This window comes from Electrona antarctica (assembly GCF_951216825.1).
Source record: "Electrona antarctica genome assembly, chromosome: 15".
Classification (NCBI taxonomy): domain Eukaryota; kingdom Metazoa; phylum Chordata; class Actinopteri; order Myctophiformes; family Myctophidae; genus Electrona; species Electrona antarctica.
In genome coordinates this window covers 2587780-2606081 of record NC_136796.1, presented here as the reverse complement: position 1 = coordinate 2606081, position 18302 = coordinate 2587780, and the positions used below count along the sequence as shown (strand labels likewise).

Genomic DNA, 18302 nt, shown 5'->3' with positions numbered 1-18302 from the left:
GAGCGGAGGATATCGTTACGTCATGTTGTAGTCTGTATGATCCTGTCGGGAGCGGAGGATATCGTTACGTCATGTTGTAGTCTGTATGATCCTGTCGGGAGCGGAGGATATCGTTACGTCATGTTGTAGTCTGTATGATCCTGTCGGGAGCGGATGATATCGTTACGTCATGTTGTAGTCTGTATATGATCCTGTCGGGAGCGGATGATATCGGTACGTCATGTTGTAGTCTGTATATGATCCTGTCGGGAGCGGATGATATCGTTACGTCATGTTGTAGTCTGTATATGATCCTGTCGGGAGCGGATGATATCGTTACGTCATGTTGTAGTCTGTATATGATCCTGTCTGTCATTTGCTACTGTATTGAAAAGAGGAAAATAAAATTGAAAGAGAAAGAAAATACTGGATTTGTGTAAGAGAAATAATACTTTGTCTGGAATATAATGTTTTAAAACTTGTGAAAACAAGGTACGGTGAGTTGAGTGAATGGTTACATGTCTAGTTCCAACTCCAGTAAATGTCAGAGTCCATTATTACAAAACCCTAAACCACATCATCGTCACTGTTGGATGCCTATCGTTCTTTACTTCGCCCACACACCCACCCACACACACCTGTACACTGGCAAAACCTGTTTCCTCTCTAGACACTTCCTACTGTATGTGTGTTAAAACACAGTCGACCATTTTGACACAACAACGACAGAGAGCTGAACACTACGTGTATATGGACTCCATTTTGCTGCGTTGGATTAAAGCCTAAAGGTTAATATCGGGTAAGTGTTTTAATCACTTTACTGGAACTAATGTCTATAGTCTGGTATTATACAGTTTCTTTTATGTTTTTTTGTGGCTTTCGCCTTTATTTTATATTTTTTATGGAGGGACAGACAGTAGGCTGACAGGAAATGGGGAGAGAGATGGGGGGGAAGACATGCAGTAAAGGCCTTCGGGATCGGGAGTCGAACCCGCGGCACACTGCCAGACTGGATTACCAGCCAAGGTGGCTGGACCGCTGAGCCACGGCCCAGGCCGCTATGTATTGCTTTTGATAAGAAATATGATGTTTTTAGGGTGTTGAGACGGTCATAAAAGTTGAACGATTAAGTTTCGCTTCTATTCTGCCTACACTTCACTGGTGAACAGAAAGAATCAATAAGAAATAGACTCGGTATCCTGATTGTAAAAAGTAATTCTGACTGTAAAGAGTCATTAAAAGTAACTAATTTAATGAACAGAAATTAAACAAGAGATTCCCTTGATTGTTCTCAACGGTCTACTACACGATTGTCACATATTTCAGCAGGTCACCGATTTCACTGTAACACCTCCATGCTGGCGTGAGCCAGTGTGAGTCAGGGAGTGGCTAAGAATGTTAACCAATCATCACTCCTCTCTGCCATGTTGCTGTGTGGCATAGAGACACACGGGGACTACAAATTGCCCCCAAATGAGACAGCGTCCCCACTTCTGGTCCGTTGGCACGGATACTGCAGGCCAGCCCATAGAAGTCCATTGAAATGCAACTGTAGTTAGCCTACTTTTAAAATAATATGAAATGAACTGAAGACTATATTGATTTGAATAAAAATATGTTTCCAAATGTATGAAGTGTCTTTGTCAACATATATTGTTGTTTTCTCAATAGAGGATGTATTTCACATTTAATTTACCACTTGAATGAGTTACCCATAATGTTAACGGAGCAGAGGGGAGACGGCAGACAGAGAACCTGTCGCTTTTAAGGGACGTCACTGCCTTTGTCGGCGCTACGAGCGCCGACAAGAGACGGTCACGGCCACACAGCCAACTCAAGGTACGGCCACGGAGCTGACTTGGGGACCCAACGCAGCTCCTCCAAGGAAAACAAACAAATTAACGGAGCTGAACGTGAATCCCCCCCACCGCCCACCCTTTTTTTTCCCCTCACTGTTTATGTTTCTTTTCCCTTTTTACCTCCTTTATGATGAATTCCTGTTCTGTCTATAGAAGTGTCTATTTGTACGTCTCTAAATGTTTTGATGATTTGAACATGGTGGACCCTATTGGAAACAAGTGTAATGCTTAATTGGGTCGTCCACTCACAGTTAACAGCCTTTGTATTGAGTTTGTGCTTGAAATGTACTGTAATTCTGCAAACTGTTAATAAATTCTTCAATCAATCAATCAATCAAACTTTGAAGAGTGGAATTCTCAATAATGAATCCCGATCCCGACTGACTTTGTTATTCATGTCTATATTTTGAACATGTCACAGGCTTACTAATATGTTCTACCTACCGCGGAGCTCCGACGGTGTGTTTTACCGCTGTCAACTTGTTGTATAATTAACTTTGCTGAATAGTTTCATGGGAAAATAACCCAGCTAAATGGAGGAGTGACATCCTGACATTTTCAACTACCTAGTGAATTCTCCAGATGAGTATTAATAATAGTCTTGCAAGATGCTGTTTAGATCATTTTCAACAAATACATAGCATATAAAACGAAATACAACAAATACATCTGGGTATTGAAAACCTCAAGGGATGCAACCGTTACGTATATACCGTGCGACCACTTTGACTTGAGAATTACAATGCTAGTACTTTTCACAAACTGATGGAGTATATTATAGTACATTGTAGGATGTATTTAGAGCGTCGCAGTCCCGCCCCCTACCATGGACCAGGAAATGAATCCCAATGCATTTTTCCCCGATTTTTCCTCATAGACATTTCAGAAAGTATTTATTTAAAGACGGTTACGCCGCGGACGAAGCCAACTCGAGTCGTGACAACTCATGACAACACCAACAATATTTTGGACCAAACAAATAATTACAAAGAAGAAAAACAACAAAAAAGTGTTGTAACCTGCCGTTTTTTTCTTCTTTCTAATTATTTGTTCGGCCCAAAAAATTGTGTTTGTTGTCATGATTTGTCACGACTCGAGTTGGCTTTGTCCGCGGCGTAAACGTCTTTAAATAAATACTTTCTGAAATGTCTGAGGAAAATGAACGGAGAATCATTTCCTGGTCCATGGTAGGGGGCGGGACTGCGACGCTCTATTGAGATGGCAGGTATGTGACATTGAAAAGGACAATCAAAATCGCTATAGCCTCAGTAATGAACCAGTGAAATGAGGGTATTTCATGATGCCTCTCATAGGGATTGCATTGGCAGCTGCAGTACACAGTTGAGAGGTCGCTGTCTCATTTGGGGGCGTGACATTTGTAGTCCCCGTGTGTCTCTATGACTGTTATGAGTCACCTGTAAGGTTCTCAACATGTGGGCTGGGACCCCCAGGGGGTCCCCACATGATTTTGGATGGGTCCCCAGATGACAGTAAAGTGGCAAATGAAGGGCCTTTAAGACCTTTACAACAGTGGTTCCCACACTTTTTCATGCCAAGGACCCCCAAATTGACACTAATTAGCCCGCGGACCCCCATTTGAAAATACATGCCAGGGACCCCCATAAGAGACATGCATTAGTCTACAGTCCCCCATTTAATAGCATTTCTATCTCTGGGACCCCCAATTTATATTGTAAAATCAATGCTAATTTAACTCTGAGAGTGTACAAATGGAACCAAATGGACCCGTACACGCTCTGAGTTACAGACCCATAAGGGTCCATTTGGTTCCAAATTATCATTTAGCTGGGTCCCCCCTGGAACTCCCTCAAGTACCCCTGGGGGTCCCCGGACCCCACTTTGGGAACCACTGCTTTACAATACAAGAACAATTGACAGAGCATTACTGCATCAAAAAGTAATCAACAAACTATACTATAAGAACTGTCTTGATTGATTAAACATGGGCTTATATGAGAAAGGGGCAAAAATGTGTGAGCTTGTAGATCTGCTATTTTCACAATATTTACCCGTGGACTCAAATGTCTGTGATGCAACAGACCAGTTCTGCATCAAATAACGCAGGTGTTTCCTGGTGTATTGTCTTGACAGGTTTCCTGCAGAGCAGAGAGGAGTCAGTGTGAGCAGAGAGAGGAGGAGGGAGCTGACAAACATCTCATCCACAGAGCAGAGAGGAGTCAGTGTGAGCAGAGAGAGGAGGAGGGAGCTGACGAACATCTCATCCACAGAGCAGAGAGGAGTCAGTGTGAGCAGAGAGAGGAGGAGGGAGCTGACAAACATCTCATCCACAGAGCAGAGAGGAGTCAGTGTGAGCAGAGAGAGGAGGAGGGAGCTGACAAACATCTCATCCACAGAGCAGAGATGAGTCAGTGTGAGCAGAGAGAGGAGGAGGGAGCTGACAAACATCTCATCCACAGAGCAGAGAGGAGTCAGTGTGAGCAGAGAGAGGAGGAGGGAGCTGACAAACATCTCATCCACAGACCTGTATCTCCAACACCCAGCCTTCTGTCTGTAAAGAGTGACACGTTTATGGGAAAACCTCCTGACTTCAGTGATGAACCTGGACCTCCAGATACACAGTATGTCAATCCTCCAATAGCCTACAGTTCAAGGTTCAATGTTGTACTTTATTGTTCCATCTTGTGTACACTACAGGTACATAAGAATACAACTTTATTGTTCCATCTTGTGTACACTACAGGTACATAAGAATACAACTTTATTGTTCCATCTTGTGTACACTACAGGTTCATAAGAATACAACTTTATTGTTCCATCTTGTGTACACTACAGGTACATAAGAATACAACTTTATTGTTCCATCTTGTGTACACTACAGGTTCATAAGAATACAACTTTATTGTTCCAGCTTGTGTACACTACAGGTTCATAAGAATACAACTTTATTGTTCCATCTTGTGTACACTACAGGTACATAAGAATACAACTTTATTGTTCCATCTTGTGTACATTACAGGTACATAAGAATACAACTTTATTGTTCCATCTTGTGTACACTACAGGTTCATAAGAATACAACTTTATTGTTCCATCTTGTGTACACTACAGGTTCATAAGAATACAACTTTATTGTTCCAGCTTGTGTACATTACAATTTACAATTTACAATTTAGGCATTTAGCAGGCGCTCTTAATCCAGAGCGACTTACATTAAGCAATAACAAAAAAGCATTGGGAATACATCACATAAAAAAGCATTTATCATGAAACATGCGTACCGTAAGCTAAGAATGTAACAGTGGCATATCTATATAATGAAACTATACATATAAACTATACATATACTATACTATACTATACTATGCTATACATAATGTACTATGATGTGCATATGACTACATACAATGCAATTATAGTGCTGTCTACATAACATGGTATAAGTCTGTCTACAGAAATGCACTACAGGTACATAAGAATAAAACTTTATTGTTCCATCTTGTGTACACTACAGGTACATAACAATAAAACTTTATTGTTCCATCTTGTGTACACTACAGGTACATAACAATAAAACTTTATTGTTCCATCTTGTGTACACTACAGGTACATAACAATAAAACTTTATTGTTCCATCTTGTGTACACTACAGGTACATAACAATAAAACTTTATTGTTCCATCTTGTGTACACTACAGGTACATGAGAGTAAAACTTATTCACATTTGATTCACATCAACAATGTGATCTCATGCTAAGTTACATGAATGACAAAAACAAGACATAACATCTAATAATGTTGTATCAACCCTGTTCAAAGTTCATCTACAGATTGTAAGTTACTGTGTGAGCAGTTTGTGAATGAAGTGGTACAAATCACAGTGTGGTGTTCAGTAGACAGGCTGGCTGCTTGTGTGCAGTATGTGTACAGTATGAGTACAGTATGTATGAGTACAGTATGTGTACAGTAGTGTACAGTATGCCACATATACATTTAAACTATCACCTGTTAGTGTAGGCCTATTGTATATTTAGTAAGATTTTATATTGCTGTGGTAACTTAAAGACGCCACACAAGGTTACAGTACAATATTATGCTTGTTTATTTCACAAGTGAGAAACAGACTGGAAGCTCTATCGCCACATAATAAAGTCACTTCCCTCCTACTGACAGCCTAGTCCTAGTCTGGTGTACTGGTGCCCCCTCTTGGCCAGGCCCTGTAACTACTACACTTTTTTTTTTACATGCCTAGTACAACCACAACATAACAATTTATATTATGTTTTGTTGCTATTTTATTCAGTTTTCCTTTTGCTGCAATGTTGTGAGAGGAAACTAAAATATGTTACCCTTTTACACTATACAACTAGTGATGAATAACATATAGTTTTGCTGGTGTGATCATCTGGTTAATTATTGTGACAGCACACTGTCGTATATTGAGTGTCCAGGAAGCACTTTTGACCCTTGTAGCATAAATTATTGGAGAAGACCAGGCATGTCCTTATTTCTGTATCATTTTATTAAGGACAAAGCTTAGTTACCAAATGATCATGATCAGTCCACTCCAGAGCCATCCTAGAGCAGTCCTATCATAGCAGTCCCCGATCTCATCTGGAACCTTGCATGATCTCACTGCCTCTCTGTCAACTCTCAACTGACTGTGGATCTCCGCACATTTGAGACCCTATATAATTCTCCAAATAGTGCATGTGGGGTGTGCACGTGCATGTGCGTCCCCAGTAACACTATTGCAGCCAAATCTATACAATGGTATATCCACGGTCCAATTCAATAGCCTTTACAATCTCATAGCAAACCTTTAGAATTGATCACTATAGGCGCTTCTTGGCTGCGGCAACTTTGGCAGGGGACCCTCCAATATCAACTTTGGCAGGGGACCCTCCAATATCAACTTGTGGGTTCCCTGTAGCAGCCAGTTGTTTGTCATCACCTATATATGCTTAAGCAGTATAATATACTGCTTAAGCATATATAGGTGAAATATGAAATATCCATATTGCTTATATGTTATATTATAACATATAAGCAATATGGATATTTCATCATAATGTGGCTCCGTAATATACAACAACACCTTTCCGAATATGAAAACATTACATTGGCCTGCTACACACATTCTGGATAGCATTACAATGTGAATTACATGAATGACAAATACAGAATATCATAACAACAGTAGTCTGACTGTGACTGGAAGAACATTGACCCTGTTGTTTGTGAAAAAGCACTCTCTCTTTCAGGTGACCAGCTTGTGACTTCAGTCATCGATGACATATCGATGACATGTCGATGACATGTCGATGACGTATGACCATTGATATTTGCACATTTGTGCAATGCATGCATGCCATGTGACAGCGCACATTTCCAAATATGAAAACATTACATTCTGAGTAGCATTAAAATGTGAATTACATGAATGACAAATACAGATTATGATAACAAGAGTAGTCTGTGACTGGTAGCCTATAGAGCGTCGCAGTCCCACCCCCTACCATGGACCAGGAAATGATTCTCCGTTAATTTTCCTCATAGACATTTCAGAAAGTATTTATTTAAAGACGTTTACGCCGCGGACAAAGCCAACTCGAGTCGTGACAAATCATGACAACAAACACAATTTTTGGGGCCGAAAAAATTATCGGAAAGAAGAAAAAAACGGCAGGTTACAACACTTTTTTTGTTGTTTTTCTTCTTTGTAATTATTTGTTTGGTCCAAAATATTGTTTGTGTTGTCATGAGTTGTCACGACTCGAGTTGGCTTTGTCCGCGGCGTCTTTAAACCGTCTTTAAATAAATACTTTATGAAATGTCTATGGGAAAAATGCATTGGGATTCATTTCCTGGTCCATGGTAGGGGGCGGGACTGCGACGCTCTATAGAACTTCTCCTTTGGTCCACCCATTCCTGGGACTTGTCAGAATGGTCCAGTGAAAAAAAGAAAAAACAAAGAAAATCCCATTGTGCGTGTATGGGATTTTTCTCTATCACTAAACACCTGCCTCACCCACCTCAGACATCAGAAACATTATGAAAATTACACAAATGTAATTGTCTGGGTGAAAACCACCTGTGTTTAGTGTTCTAGGGCTAAATAATATGTTTAAGTTACTATGACGTGTGCAGTTTGTGAATTAAGTTGTACCATTTTACAATGTGGAGTTCAGAGGTGAAGCTGCACTATATAGACTGGCTGCTTCTATGCACAATGTCCTGTCTATGATATACACTGTTAAATCAATATCTATTATTTAATTGCTAATTTTCTGTTTTCATGTTGTATGTTGTGAGATTGATTGATTGATTGATTGATTGATTATCTTATTAACAGTGTCAGTTTGTAGAATGGACATTTCAAAGAAAGTACAGGTCAATACAAAATCTGCTATAAAACCTAAAGATTTCACTCGTGGGACATAACAATGAATAATTTTGAACACATGGTATTTTGTATTATTCAAGTGATAATTGTAACATTAGGCCTATTTGTGTGATTCCAGAAGTCTGTACCACAGAGCAGAGTCTCCAACACCCAGCCTTCTGTCTGTGAAGAGTGACACGTCTAAAGGAGAACCTCCTGACTTCAGTAATGAACCTGGACCTCCAGATACACAGTATGTCAATCCTCTGTACAAAATACACAACACTAATAAGATATACTATAAGATATTATTAGATATTATTATTGCATGTGAACATATACTTATATCAGACATGAATACATAAATATGTGCGTGCACGCACACACACACACACACACACACACACACACACACACACACACACACACACACACACACACACACACACACAATATGTACATACAAACTATTAGAAGGACTATTATATGTATTCGTGTCCACAGAGAGACGGGCGTTGTGACTGAGGCTGATCAGACACCTGGACTGAAGACACCCAGTCAAACCACACCTGGACTGAAGACACCCAGTCAAACCACACCTGGACTGAAGACACCCAGTCAAACCACTAAGAATAAGAAAAGGCCGCACACACGTAGCCAACGTTGGTCAGACCTTTCGGCCTTCTTCAGGCCGAAAGGTCTGACCACACCTGGACTGAAGACACCCAGTCAAACCACACCTGGACTGAAGACACCCAGTCAAACCACACCTGGACTGAAGACACCCAGTCAAACCACACCTGGACTGAAGACACCCAGTCAAACCACACCTGGACTGAAGACACCCAGTCAAACCACACCTGGACTGAAGACACCCAGTCAAACCACACCTGGACTGAAGACACCCAGTCAAACCACACCGGGACTGAAGACACCCAGTCAAACCACACCTGGACTGAAGACACCCAGTCAAACCACACCTGGACTGAAGACACCCAGTCAAACCACACCGGGACTGAAGACACCCAGTCAATCCACAAGTGGACAAAGTAAGAATGTGCACTGATTGAAAATTCATAGTCAGACTAAATGTTCAAATGACTGTATGTATCAATTATATCTAAGTGCAAATAATGAAGCTAAACAATTACGAACTCTGGACAAAGACAGCTGATCTTGTGTTGTTACCTTTGGCAATGTTTCTTATCAAAAAGCATATTCTCTGGGGGTAATTAATTAGTAATGTGTGCTGTAAACATGTAATGTTATAAATTAACCTGAATGTTTAAAACATACATTTTCTCCTCATTTCAGATGATTTGAACGATTATAAGGTCAGTTTGGACAGTCTTGATAAAGTGAAAGACAACATGATGGAAGAGTCTGGAACCTCCCTCACCAGCACCTACTCAGAGCTCTACATCTCAGCGGGACAGAGTGAAGGGGTTAATAGCCAACATGAGGTGATACAGCTTGAGAGAACTTCCAACATGAAGACCTTCCATGACGATCCAATCAACTGCTGTAAAATCCTTAAGATCCTGTTCCCTGGGAGAACAGTTCTGACCAATGGCATCGCTGGCATCGGAAAAACATTCTCTGCGCGCAAGTTTGCTCTGGACTGGGCAAGAGGTTTGGAGAATCAAGATATAGATCTCCTGGTTCTCTTTTCATTCCGGGAGCTGAACTTGGTCAGAGATAAGCAGTACAGTCTTCTCAACCTGATCCATGATTTCCACCCAACGTTAAAGAAGGTCACAGCAGAGCAGCTCGCTGCCTGGAAAGTTTGCTTCATCTTTGATGGCCTCGATGAAAGCAGGTCTCCGTTGGACTTCGACAAAAAGGAAATCATCTCTGATGTCACAGTGACATCATCGGTGGATGCTCTGTTGACAAACCTCATCAAGGGGAATCTGCTCCCCTCGGCCCTCCTCTGGATAACCACCAGACCTGCAGCAGCCAATCGGATCCCTCCTGCATGTGTTGACATGGTGACCGAAGTGCGAGGGTTCACAGACCCCCAGAAGGAGAAGTACTTCAGGAAGAGATTCAGTGAAGAGAAGCTGGCCGACAGAGTCCTCTCACACTTGAAGACATCGAGGAGCCTCCACATCATGTGTTACATCCCACTCTTCTGTTGGATCATTGCTACCGTTCTGCTGGACATGTTGAGGACACTCACCACGATAGGACAGCTGCCCAAGACCCTGACTGAGATGTGCTGCCACTTCCTGTTGGTTCAGACAAACACTAAGAAGGAGAAGTATGATGAGACTCATGAGGGGGAAAAAAGAAAAAAGAAAAGAAGCAAAAAAAAGAAAGATAATCGACAGCAGCTCACAGAGACTGACAGGGATGTTCTTCTGAGGTTGGGCATGATGGCGTTTAAACACCTGAAGAAAAGTAGCATCATGTTCTACCAAGAAGACCTGGAAGAGTGTGGTCTTGATGTGAAAGACGCCGCGCTGTACTCAGGAGTGTGCACACAGATCTTCAAAACAGAGAGTGTGCTGTTCCAGAAAACGGTCTACAGCTTTGTCCATCTGAGCATCCAGGAGTTTCTGGCTGCAGTCTACCTGTTCCACTGTTTCACACAGAAGAACATGGAGGTACTGAAGACATTCATGGGACGTTATTATTACAATAACAGCTCCCTCTCAGACTTCCTGGAAGCTGCTATGGAAAAATCCCTGAAGAGTAAAAATGGCCACCTGGACCTCTTAGTCCGCTTCCTTCATGGCCTCTCACTGCAGTCCAACCAGAGTCTGTTAGGAGGCCTGCTGGGTCAGACAGAGAACAGCCCAGAGGAGATCCAGAAAGCCATCCAGAACCTGAAGGGGATGTTAACTCGTGATGATGTCTCTCCTGACAGATGTATCAACATCTTCCACTGTCTAATGGAGATGAACGACCACTCATTACATCAGGAGATCCAACAGTTCCTGAAGTCAGAGAACAGAAAAGAGAAACTGTCTGAGACCCAGTGTTCAGCTCTGGCCGTCATGCTGCAGATGTCAGAGGAGGTTCTGGAAGAGTTGGACCTGGACAAATACAACACATCAGAGGAGGGGCGAAGGAGACTGGTCCCAGCTGTGAGGAACTGCAGAAAGGCTCGGTTAGTAGTTAACACATTGAAATTACATCTGGCCCACAGGATCTAGTTTGTCACCCCCTTCACATTCAGTAGATCCTGTGATCTTTCGTGGCCAGACTCATCTTTTACTAAAGTTGTCCTTTAATAATAGAGAACATACATCATAAATAAATACTGAAACCCAGATATAATCATTAAGGAGAGTTGATGCATGCACTGTGTATGTAAACTCAAAATTTCCATTTTCCAGCTATTCAGTTACAAAAGAAAAAAAAGTTAGTTTTTTAACCCATTTTTATTTTGGGTGGGAACCCATTTTGGTGTTTTAAACACTATGTTATAATTTAGCTATTGAAAAATAGCAGATCTACAAGCTCAATCTGTGAAAGCTCGCTTGTAGGTCTGCTATTTTTGAAAAATCGTAAAAATGTGGCGCAAATCTTTGAATATATATTCTTTCAAAGTGAATGTTTTTAACTCGGGTCTAAATGGGTTAATAACCCCCTGAGGGGTCGCGACCCCCAGGTTGAGAACCCCTGGTCTATCCCACACTCTGCTCCTCTAAACACTCTTTACATCTAGATTGGTATTTTATTTTTTTATAACTACATCAATTTGTTTTCAGTTAACTTCCATGACAGTGAACTAGGTATAATTTGTATTTATAATCTCTTGTTTAATCTGCATTTACAGACTTGTTGGCTGTAATCTCAGAGAGACAGACGTTGAAGTTGTGTCTTCAGCTCTCAGCTCTAATCCTTCCCATTTGAGAGAATTGGACCTCAGTGGACACGACCTGCAGGACTCAGGACTAGTGGAGCTGCTCTGTGCTTCACTGAAGAGCCCACACTGTAGACTGGAAGTTCTAAAGTAAGATACATTTACCACATTTATTTTCATCACTTCTGTTTTATTATGTACTGTATTATGTGAATATAATATGAATGCTGTGGTAAGAATGTATTAATCCATTCTTGGCGGGAACCCCTTTTGGTGTTTTAACCCATTCTGGGCGGGAACCCCTTTTGTTGTTAGCATTATGTTATAATATATCTATTGAAAAATAGCAGATCTACACCGAGCGCGCCACCGAGTGGCGCGCTCGGTGGGGCGCTATGAGCTTGTAGATCTGCTATCTGTTTTCAGATGGGGGTCGGCGGCCTATTACATCAGAAATGTTCAGATTTAGAAGACATTTTGTAGAATCGGCCTCAGGGTTAATAAGCTTGATATTGAATAATTAATATCCCTTTAAGGCAAATGTACAGGCTACTTGGACATAGATGGTTGAGCACCGAAAATAGATGATCTACAAGCTCACTGTCTCCAAATGTCTTAATGCTCAGGGTGGGATCTATGTTGGTTCTCTGCTCTACATGTAAAGTGTCTTGAGACAACTTGTTGTGAGTTGACACTTTAGTAACATTGAACTGAATTGAATCGCAGCGCGTCGAGGACGCAACACTTGTGAGCTTGTAGATCGGCTATTTTCGACGTTCAACCCCTTGTAGCTACGCCACAGTTATCAATCTTTACCGTGGTACGCATGAATACATAATCAATAGTCTGCATCTACCTACTGTACCAATCAATTATCATTATATTAGTCTAGGTCTGTGGTTCTCAAACTGAGGGTCTGGACCCCCAAGGGGGTCCCCAGAGGATTAGCTTAATGTGCAGCATTGTTTTCTCACTGAACAGTAGACAAACCAACAGTATAAGTTACAGTATACAGTGTACAGTATACAGACTATCTGCACATTTCTAAAGCCCAACCCACACCAAAGGGTTGGGTCAGACTAAGGACTTTTTTAAGATAAACCACACTTGGCTACTTCATCATATAACAGAGTTTCTGACTTTTTTCGACTTGCGACCCGTTGCAGCTACGCCACAGTTATCAAGCTTCTTAATAATATTATAATAATTAATATTAATATTACAGAAGAAAGAAGCAAACATTGTGAAAATAGCAGATCTGCAAGCTCACCGTGAGGCGTTGTGAGCTTGTAGTTTGATATTTTCACATTAATGTAATGGCTACAATTCCAAGTGCTTCTAAGGGTGGGGGGGGGGGGGGTCCCCAGTTCAAATATTATTATTTTTGGGTCCCCCCGGTACAAATATAATTATGTTGGGGGGTCCCCAGTTCAAATATTATTATTTTGGGGTCACCGGTTCAAATATTATTATTTTGGGGGGTCCCCGGTACAAATATAAATATGTTGGAGTTCAAATGTGATTTGGGGGGGGGGGGGGGGGGGGGGGGGGGGGGGTCCCCAGTACAAATATTTTTATTTTGGGGGGTCCCCAGTTCAAATATAATTATGTTGGGGGGTCCCCAGTTCAAATATGATTATGTTGGGGGGTCCCCAGTTCAAATATAATTATGTTGGGGGGTCCCCAGTTCAAATATGATTATGTTGGGGGGTCCCCAGTTCAAATATGATTATGTTGGGGGGTCCCCAGTTCAAATATGATTATGTTGGGGGGGTCCCCAGTTTACATATAATTATTTTGGGGGCCAGGGTTTGTTTTAATTGAACTAAAGCATCCAGGTGTGAAGGCACCCTAAGTGGGACAAGAGAGTCCTTTAATAGATGCTGGAAGCAGGTTCTAAATCCAGGAATAATGCATATTTAAATGTGTTATTAATTAATTTATTTATTTATGTATGTATGTTTCAGCCTGGCTCACTGCGGCCTGTCAGAGAGATGCTGTGAAGCTCTGGCCTCAGCTGTAAGCTCTAATCCCTCCCTAAGAGAGTTGGACCTGAGCCTCAACGTGGTGAATGATTCAGTCCTGGAGAACTGCAAGTGAGTAGACTTGGGCTGTGTCCATGTTGGACAGTGCAGTGTATTCACTCTGACACGACGTCACAAAGCATGCAGAGAGAACAATGCAGTGCCTCAAAGAAACTCTAGGATATCAGACGTAAACAATGAACATCTGTCACAATTTATCAGACGCTCTTAATCAGAGTGATTTACAGTAAGCAAGAACGCATGGAAACACATCAAACACAAATAGTCATAAGTAAGCTAAGAATCTAACAGTAGAATATCTGTACAATTAAACTATGCATATACACTATAGAGTGCTACGTCTACATAATGCTATCTAAATTACGTAATTTGGCCATTGCATACGCATGTAAGGTCGTCGAGGCTAGCAGTGCCATCTCTACAGGGGGGCATTGGGGGGCATTGCCCCCCCAAATCTGATTTTGTGCCCCTCCAGTCCAGATTGGCCAGTAGTAGGCCTACCCTACCCTACCAATATTTTAATGTTTTACCAATGTTAAATCTATAAATTCTTCATGATTATTGTAAATATATACATGTTCAAATTAATTGAATAGTTAATAGAAATACAAGGTAATATACGCATGCAGAAGACATTATAATATTTCTTTGTTTGTTGTTGGTGCTGCTTATTGTAGCCTACTTGTAGCCTTTTTCAAGCATCACTTTGTTAATAGGCGACTATTTGTCATACAAATAAATGCCCCCCTTTGGAAAAAAGTATGCCCCCTGCTGATTAGTGCCTGGAGACGGCACTGGAGGCTAGGGGAGGGGCTACGGGCTAAGATGGAGTCTGAAGAGGTGGGTTTTCATAGTCAGTTAGACATTGATGCATTGTTGTTCTACTTCCTACAGAGTGAAACACTGTAGTGTCAGCTAGTGGAGACGTTGTGTTAGACAATTAGACATTGATGCATTGTTGTTCTACTTCCTACAGAGTGAAACATGGAGGAGAAGATTGGCTTACTAATCCTCAACTGAGTCAACTCATTACAAAACGTGAGTATCTGTCTGTCTGTGTCAACATCACACACTCACATTTATACACTGTTGTATACTTGGTTGATGTTGTCCTGAAAACTCTTGTGCTCTCTACTCTCTGCTCTTGGCCTGGTCCTTAACACCATCAAGATGAGGTCATGTGGTTTGACAGAAACAATGGGCCTCATTCATTCACTAACCTGGTCGTAAACAACATTTCGTCTATATTGGCATAAGTTCAGTTCTGACGTGCGATGCATGAAAGATTGGCCAGTAGTAGGCCTACCCTACCCTACCAATATTTTAATGTTTTACAAATGTTAAATCTATAAATTCTTCATGATTATTGTAAATATATACATGTTCAAATTAATTGAATAGTTAAGAAATACAAGGTAATATATGATGAATATATATGATGCCGTGATGTGTGCAGATCACAGGTGGATCTCGTTTTGGTTTGAAAGTCACAAGTGATCTCCCATGTCGATCATTGGCATCATTCCACGCTCCATTTAACACCATACAAGACAACCGGAAATATAAATCACACGTGTGTGAACTGAGCGGTGCAACTATACATTTATTGTTGTACTGCACTGTGCTCTGTACTGTATTGTAGGGTACTGTGCTCTATGCTGTACTTTGATTATTTTGGGGGAAAAAATAGTTACCGTGTGTTACAGCGCGGGGGTCCCCGGGGGGTCCCCAGAAAACCCAGACCCCCAGGAACGCGTTCAGGGGGCCGGCCCAGTTACCGTGTTGCAACTTTCCGTGCTCGGACAGAGACACAGACACGTACACATAGAGACAGACAGGTACACAGAGAGACAGACAGGTACACAGAGAGACAGACAGGTACACAGAGAGACAGACACGTACACATAGAGACAGACAGACAGGTACACAGAGAGACAGACACGTACACAGATAGACAGACAGGTACACAGAGAGACAGACAGGTACACAGAGAGACAGACAGGTACACAGAGAGACAGACAGGTTCACATAGAGACAGACAGGTACACAGAGACATACAGGTACACAGAGAGACAGACAGGTTCACATAGAGACAGACAGGTACACAGAGAGACAGACAGGTACACAGAGAGACACACAGGTACACAGAGAGACAGACGGGTACACAGAGAGACAGACAGGTACACAGAGACAGACACAGAGAGACAGACAGGTACACAGAGAGACAGACACGTACACAGATAGACAGACAGGTACACAGAGACAGACAGGTACACAGAGAGACAGACACGTACACAGATAGACAGACAGGTACACAGAGAGACAGACAGGTACACAGAGAGACAGACAGGTACACAGAGAGACAGACAGGTACACAGAGAGACAGACACGTACACAGATAGACAGACAGGTACACAGAGAGACAGACAGGTACACAGAGAGACAGACAGGTACACAGAGAGACAGACAGGTACACAGAGAGACAGACAGGTACAAAGCTGTGTAATGGAGAGGAGGCACCGCTCATAAAACTACAGATCTGAGATTTCAACGCGTCGAGTCTCACCATGTTGACAACTTGTACTGCAATATAGAAATACTCTGTTACAGTACAAGTCTGGAATTCAACATTTACTTCAGTAAAAGTACAACAGTATTTATTGGTATCAATATGTACTTAAAGTACCAAAAGTAGATGATTGTGGGGGGGTCCCCAGATGATTGTGGGGGGGGGTCCACAGATGATTGTGGGGGTCCCCAGATGATTGTGGGGGTCCCCATGATGATTGTGGGGGGTCCCCAGATGGCCAAAAATGTCAAATAGTGTAAGAAAGTGGAAAATATTGTGAAAATAGCAGATCTACAAGCTCACAATGCCTCAAACTAAATTCAATGCCTACAATTCCAAGTGCTTGTCAATGTTGGGGTCCCAAGTTCAAACTGGATTCTTTTGGGGGTCCTCAGTTCAAATATGATTATTTTGGGGGTCCTCAGTTCAAATATGATTATTTTGGGGGTCCTCAGTTCAAATATGATTATTTTAGGGGTCCTCAGTTCAAACTGGATTATTTTGGGGGTCCTCAGTTCAAATATTTTTATTTTAGGGGTCCTCAGTTCAAACTGGATTATTTTGGGGGTCCTCAGTTCAAATATTTTTATTTTAGGGGTCCTCAGTTCAAACTGGATTATTTTGGGGGTCCTCAGTTCAAATATGATTATTTTGGGGGTCCTCAGTTCAAATATGATTATTTTGGGGGGTCCCCAGTTCAAATATGATTATTTTGGGGGGTCTCCAGTTCAAATATGATTATTTTGGGGGTCCTCAGTTGAAATAAAATCACACTGTGGAATGTCTCTGCCCAGGGGTGCAGAGACATTCTGCCCCCTGGTGGAGACTTTAAGACATTCTGCCCCCTGGTGGTTGGACTCTAACACTTCACCCGACAGTGACGATCTTCTCTATTACATTTTAATTGTATTGAGTCTTAATTTAGTCGACTAAGATTAGACTAAATGTACAAATTACTAAAATAGGACTAAAACTGTTGTCAAAATTAACACTGCAGTGAGTTTGTAGATCAGTGTGTGTGTGTGTGTGTGTGTGTGTGTGTGTGTGTGTGTGTGTCTATGCTAGTGTCAGTCAGTGAATGATGTATTTAATGTTTACTGTGTTGTTTTCTCATCAGATTTCCAGCGTCTCACACTGGACACAAACACAGCACACAGAGCCCTCTCTCTGTCTGAGGACAACAGGAAGGTCACACGGGGGTCACAGAGGTCAGGGGGTCAGCGTCCTCCTGATCATCCAGACAGGTTTGATGTCTGTGAACAGGTTCTGAGTTCACAGAGTGTGACTGGACGCTGTTCCTGGGAGGTAGAGTGCAGTGGAAGGGTTCGTATAGCAGTGGCTGACGGAACAATCAGCAGGAAAGGAGCTGGTGGTGACTGTTGGTTTGGATGGAATGAGAAGTCCTGGAGTCTGAACTGTGATGGTGATGGTGGTCTCAGGTACTATGTCATGCACAACGGACAGAGGACTGTCCTCCCTGTCAGTCCCTCTAGAGGCTCCAACAGAGTATCAGTGTATGTGGACCGTCCCGCTGGGACTCTGTCCTTCTACACAGTGTGCTCTGACTCACTGAGTCACCTGTACACCTACCAGACCACGCCCACTGGACCTCTCTATGCTGGGTTTGGGTTAGACTCCTCCTCCTCCTCAGCATGTCTGTGTGAGCAGTAA

At 42.0% G+C, this 18302-nt stretch overlaps 2 protein-coding genes across 2 annotated transcripts; both read left to right on the top strand.

The window, feature by feature from the left end:
* Positions 1 to 730: 730 nt before the first annotated feature.
* On the top strand, positions 731 to 9521 carry LOC306938694 (uncharacterized protein; the record flags this gene model as incomplete). The annotated part of the gene is made up of 5 exons (XM_079522960.1): positions 731 to 778; positions 3951 to 3972; positions 4160 to 4438; positions 8343 to 8456; positions 9518 to 9521. Exons 3-5 carry the CDS (start codon positions 4221 to 4223, stop codon positions 9519 to 9521), a joined length of 336 nt encoding a protein of 111 aa, XP_079379086.1. The 5' UTR covers positions 731 to 778; positions 3951 to 3972; positions 4160 to 4220.
* Positions 9522 to 9573: 52 nt separating this feature from the next.
* LOC306938693 (protein NLRC3-like) lies at positions 9574 to 18302 on the top strand (the record flags this gene model as incomplete). The annotated part of the gene is made up of 5 exons (XM_079522959.1): positions 9574 to 11318; positions 11991 to 12167; positions 13985 to 14113; positions 15039 to 15100; positions 17749 to 18302. 5 exons carry the CDS (start codon positions 9574 to 9576, stop codon positions 18300 to 18302), a joined length of 2667 nt encoding a protein of 888 aa, XP_079379085.1.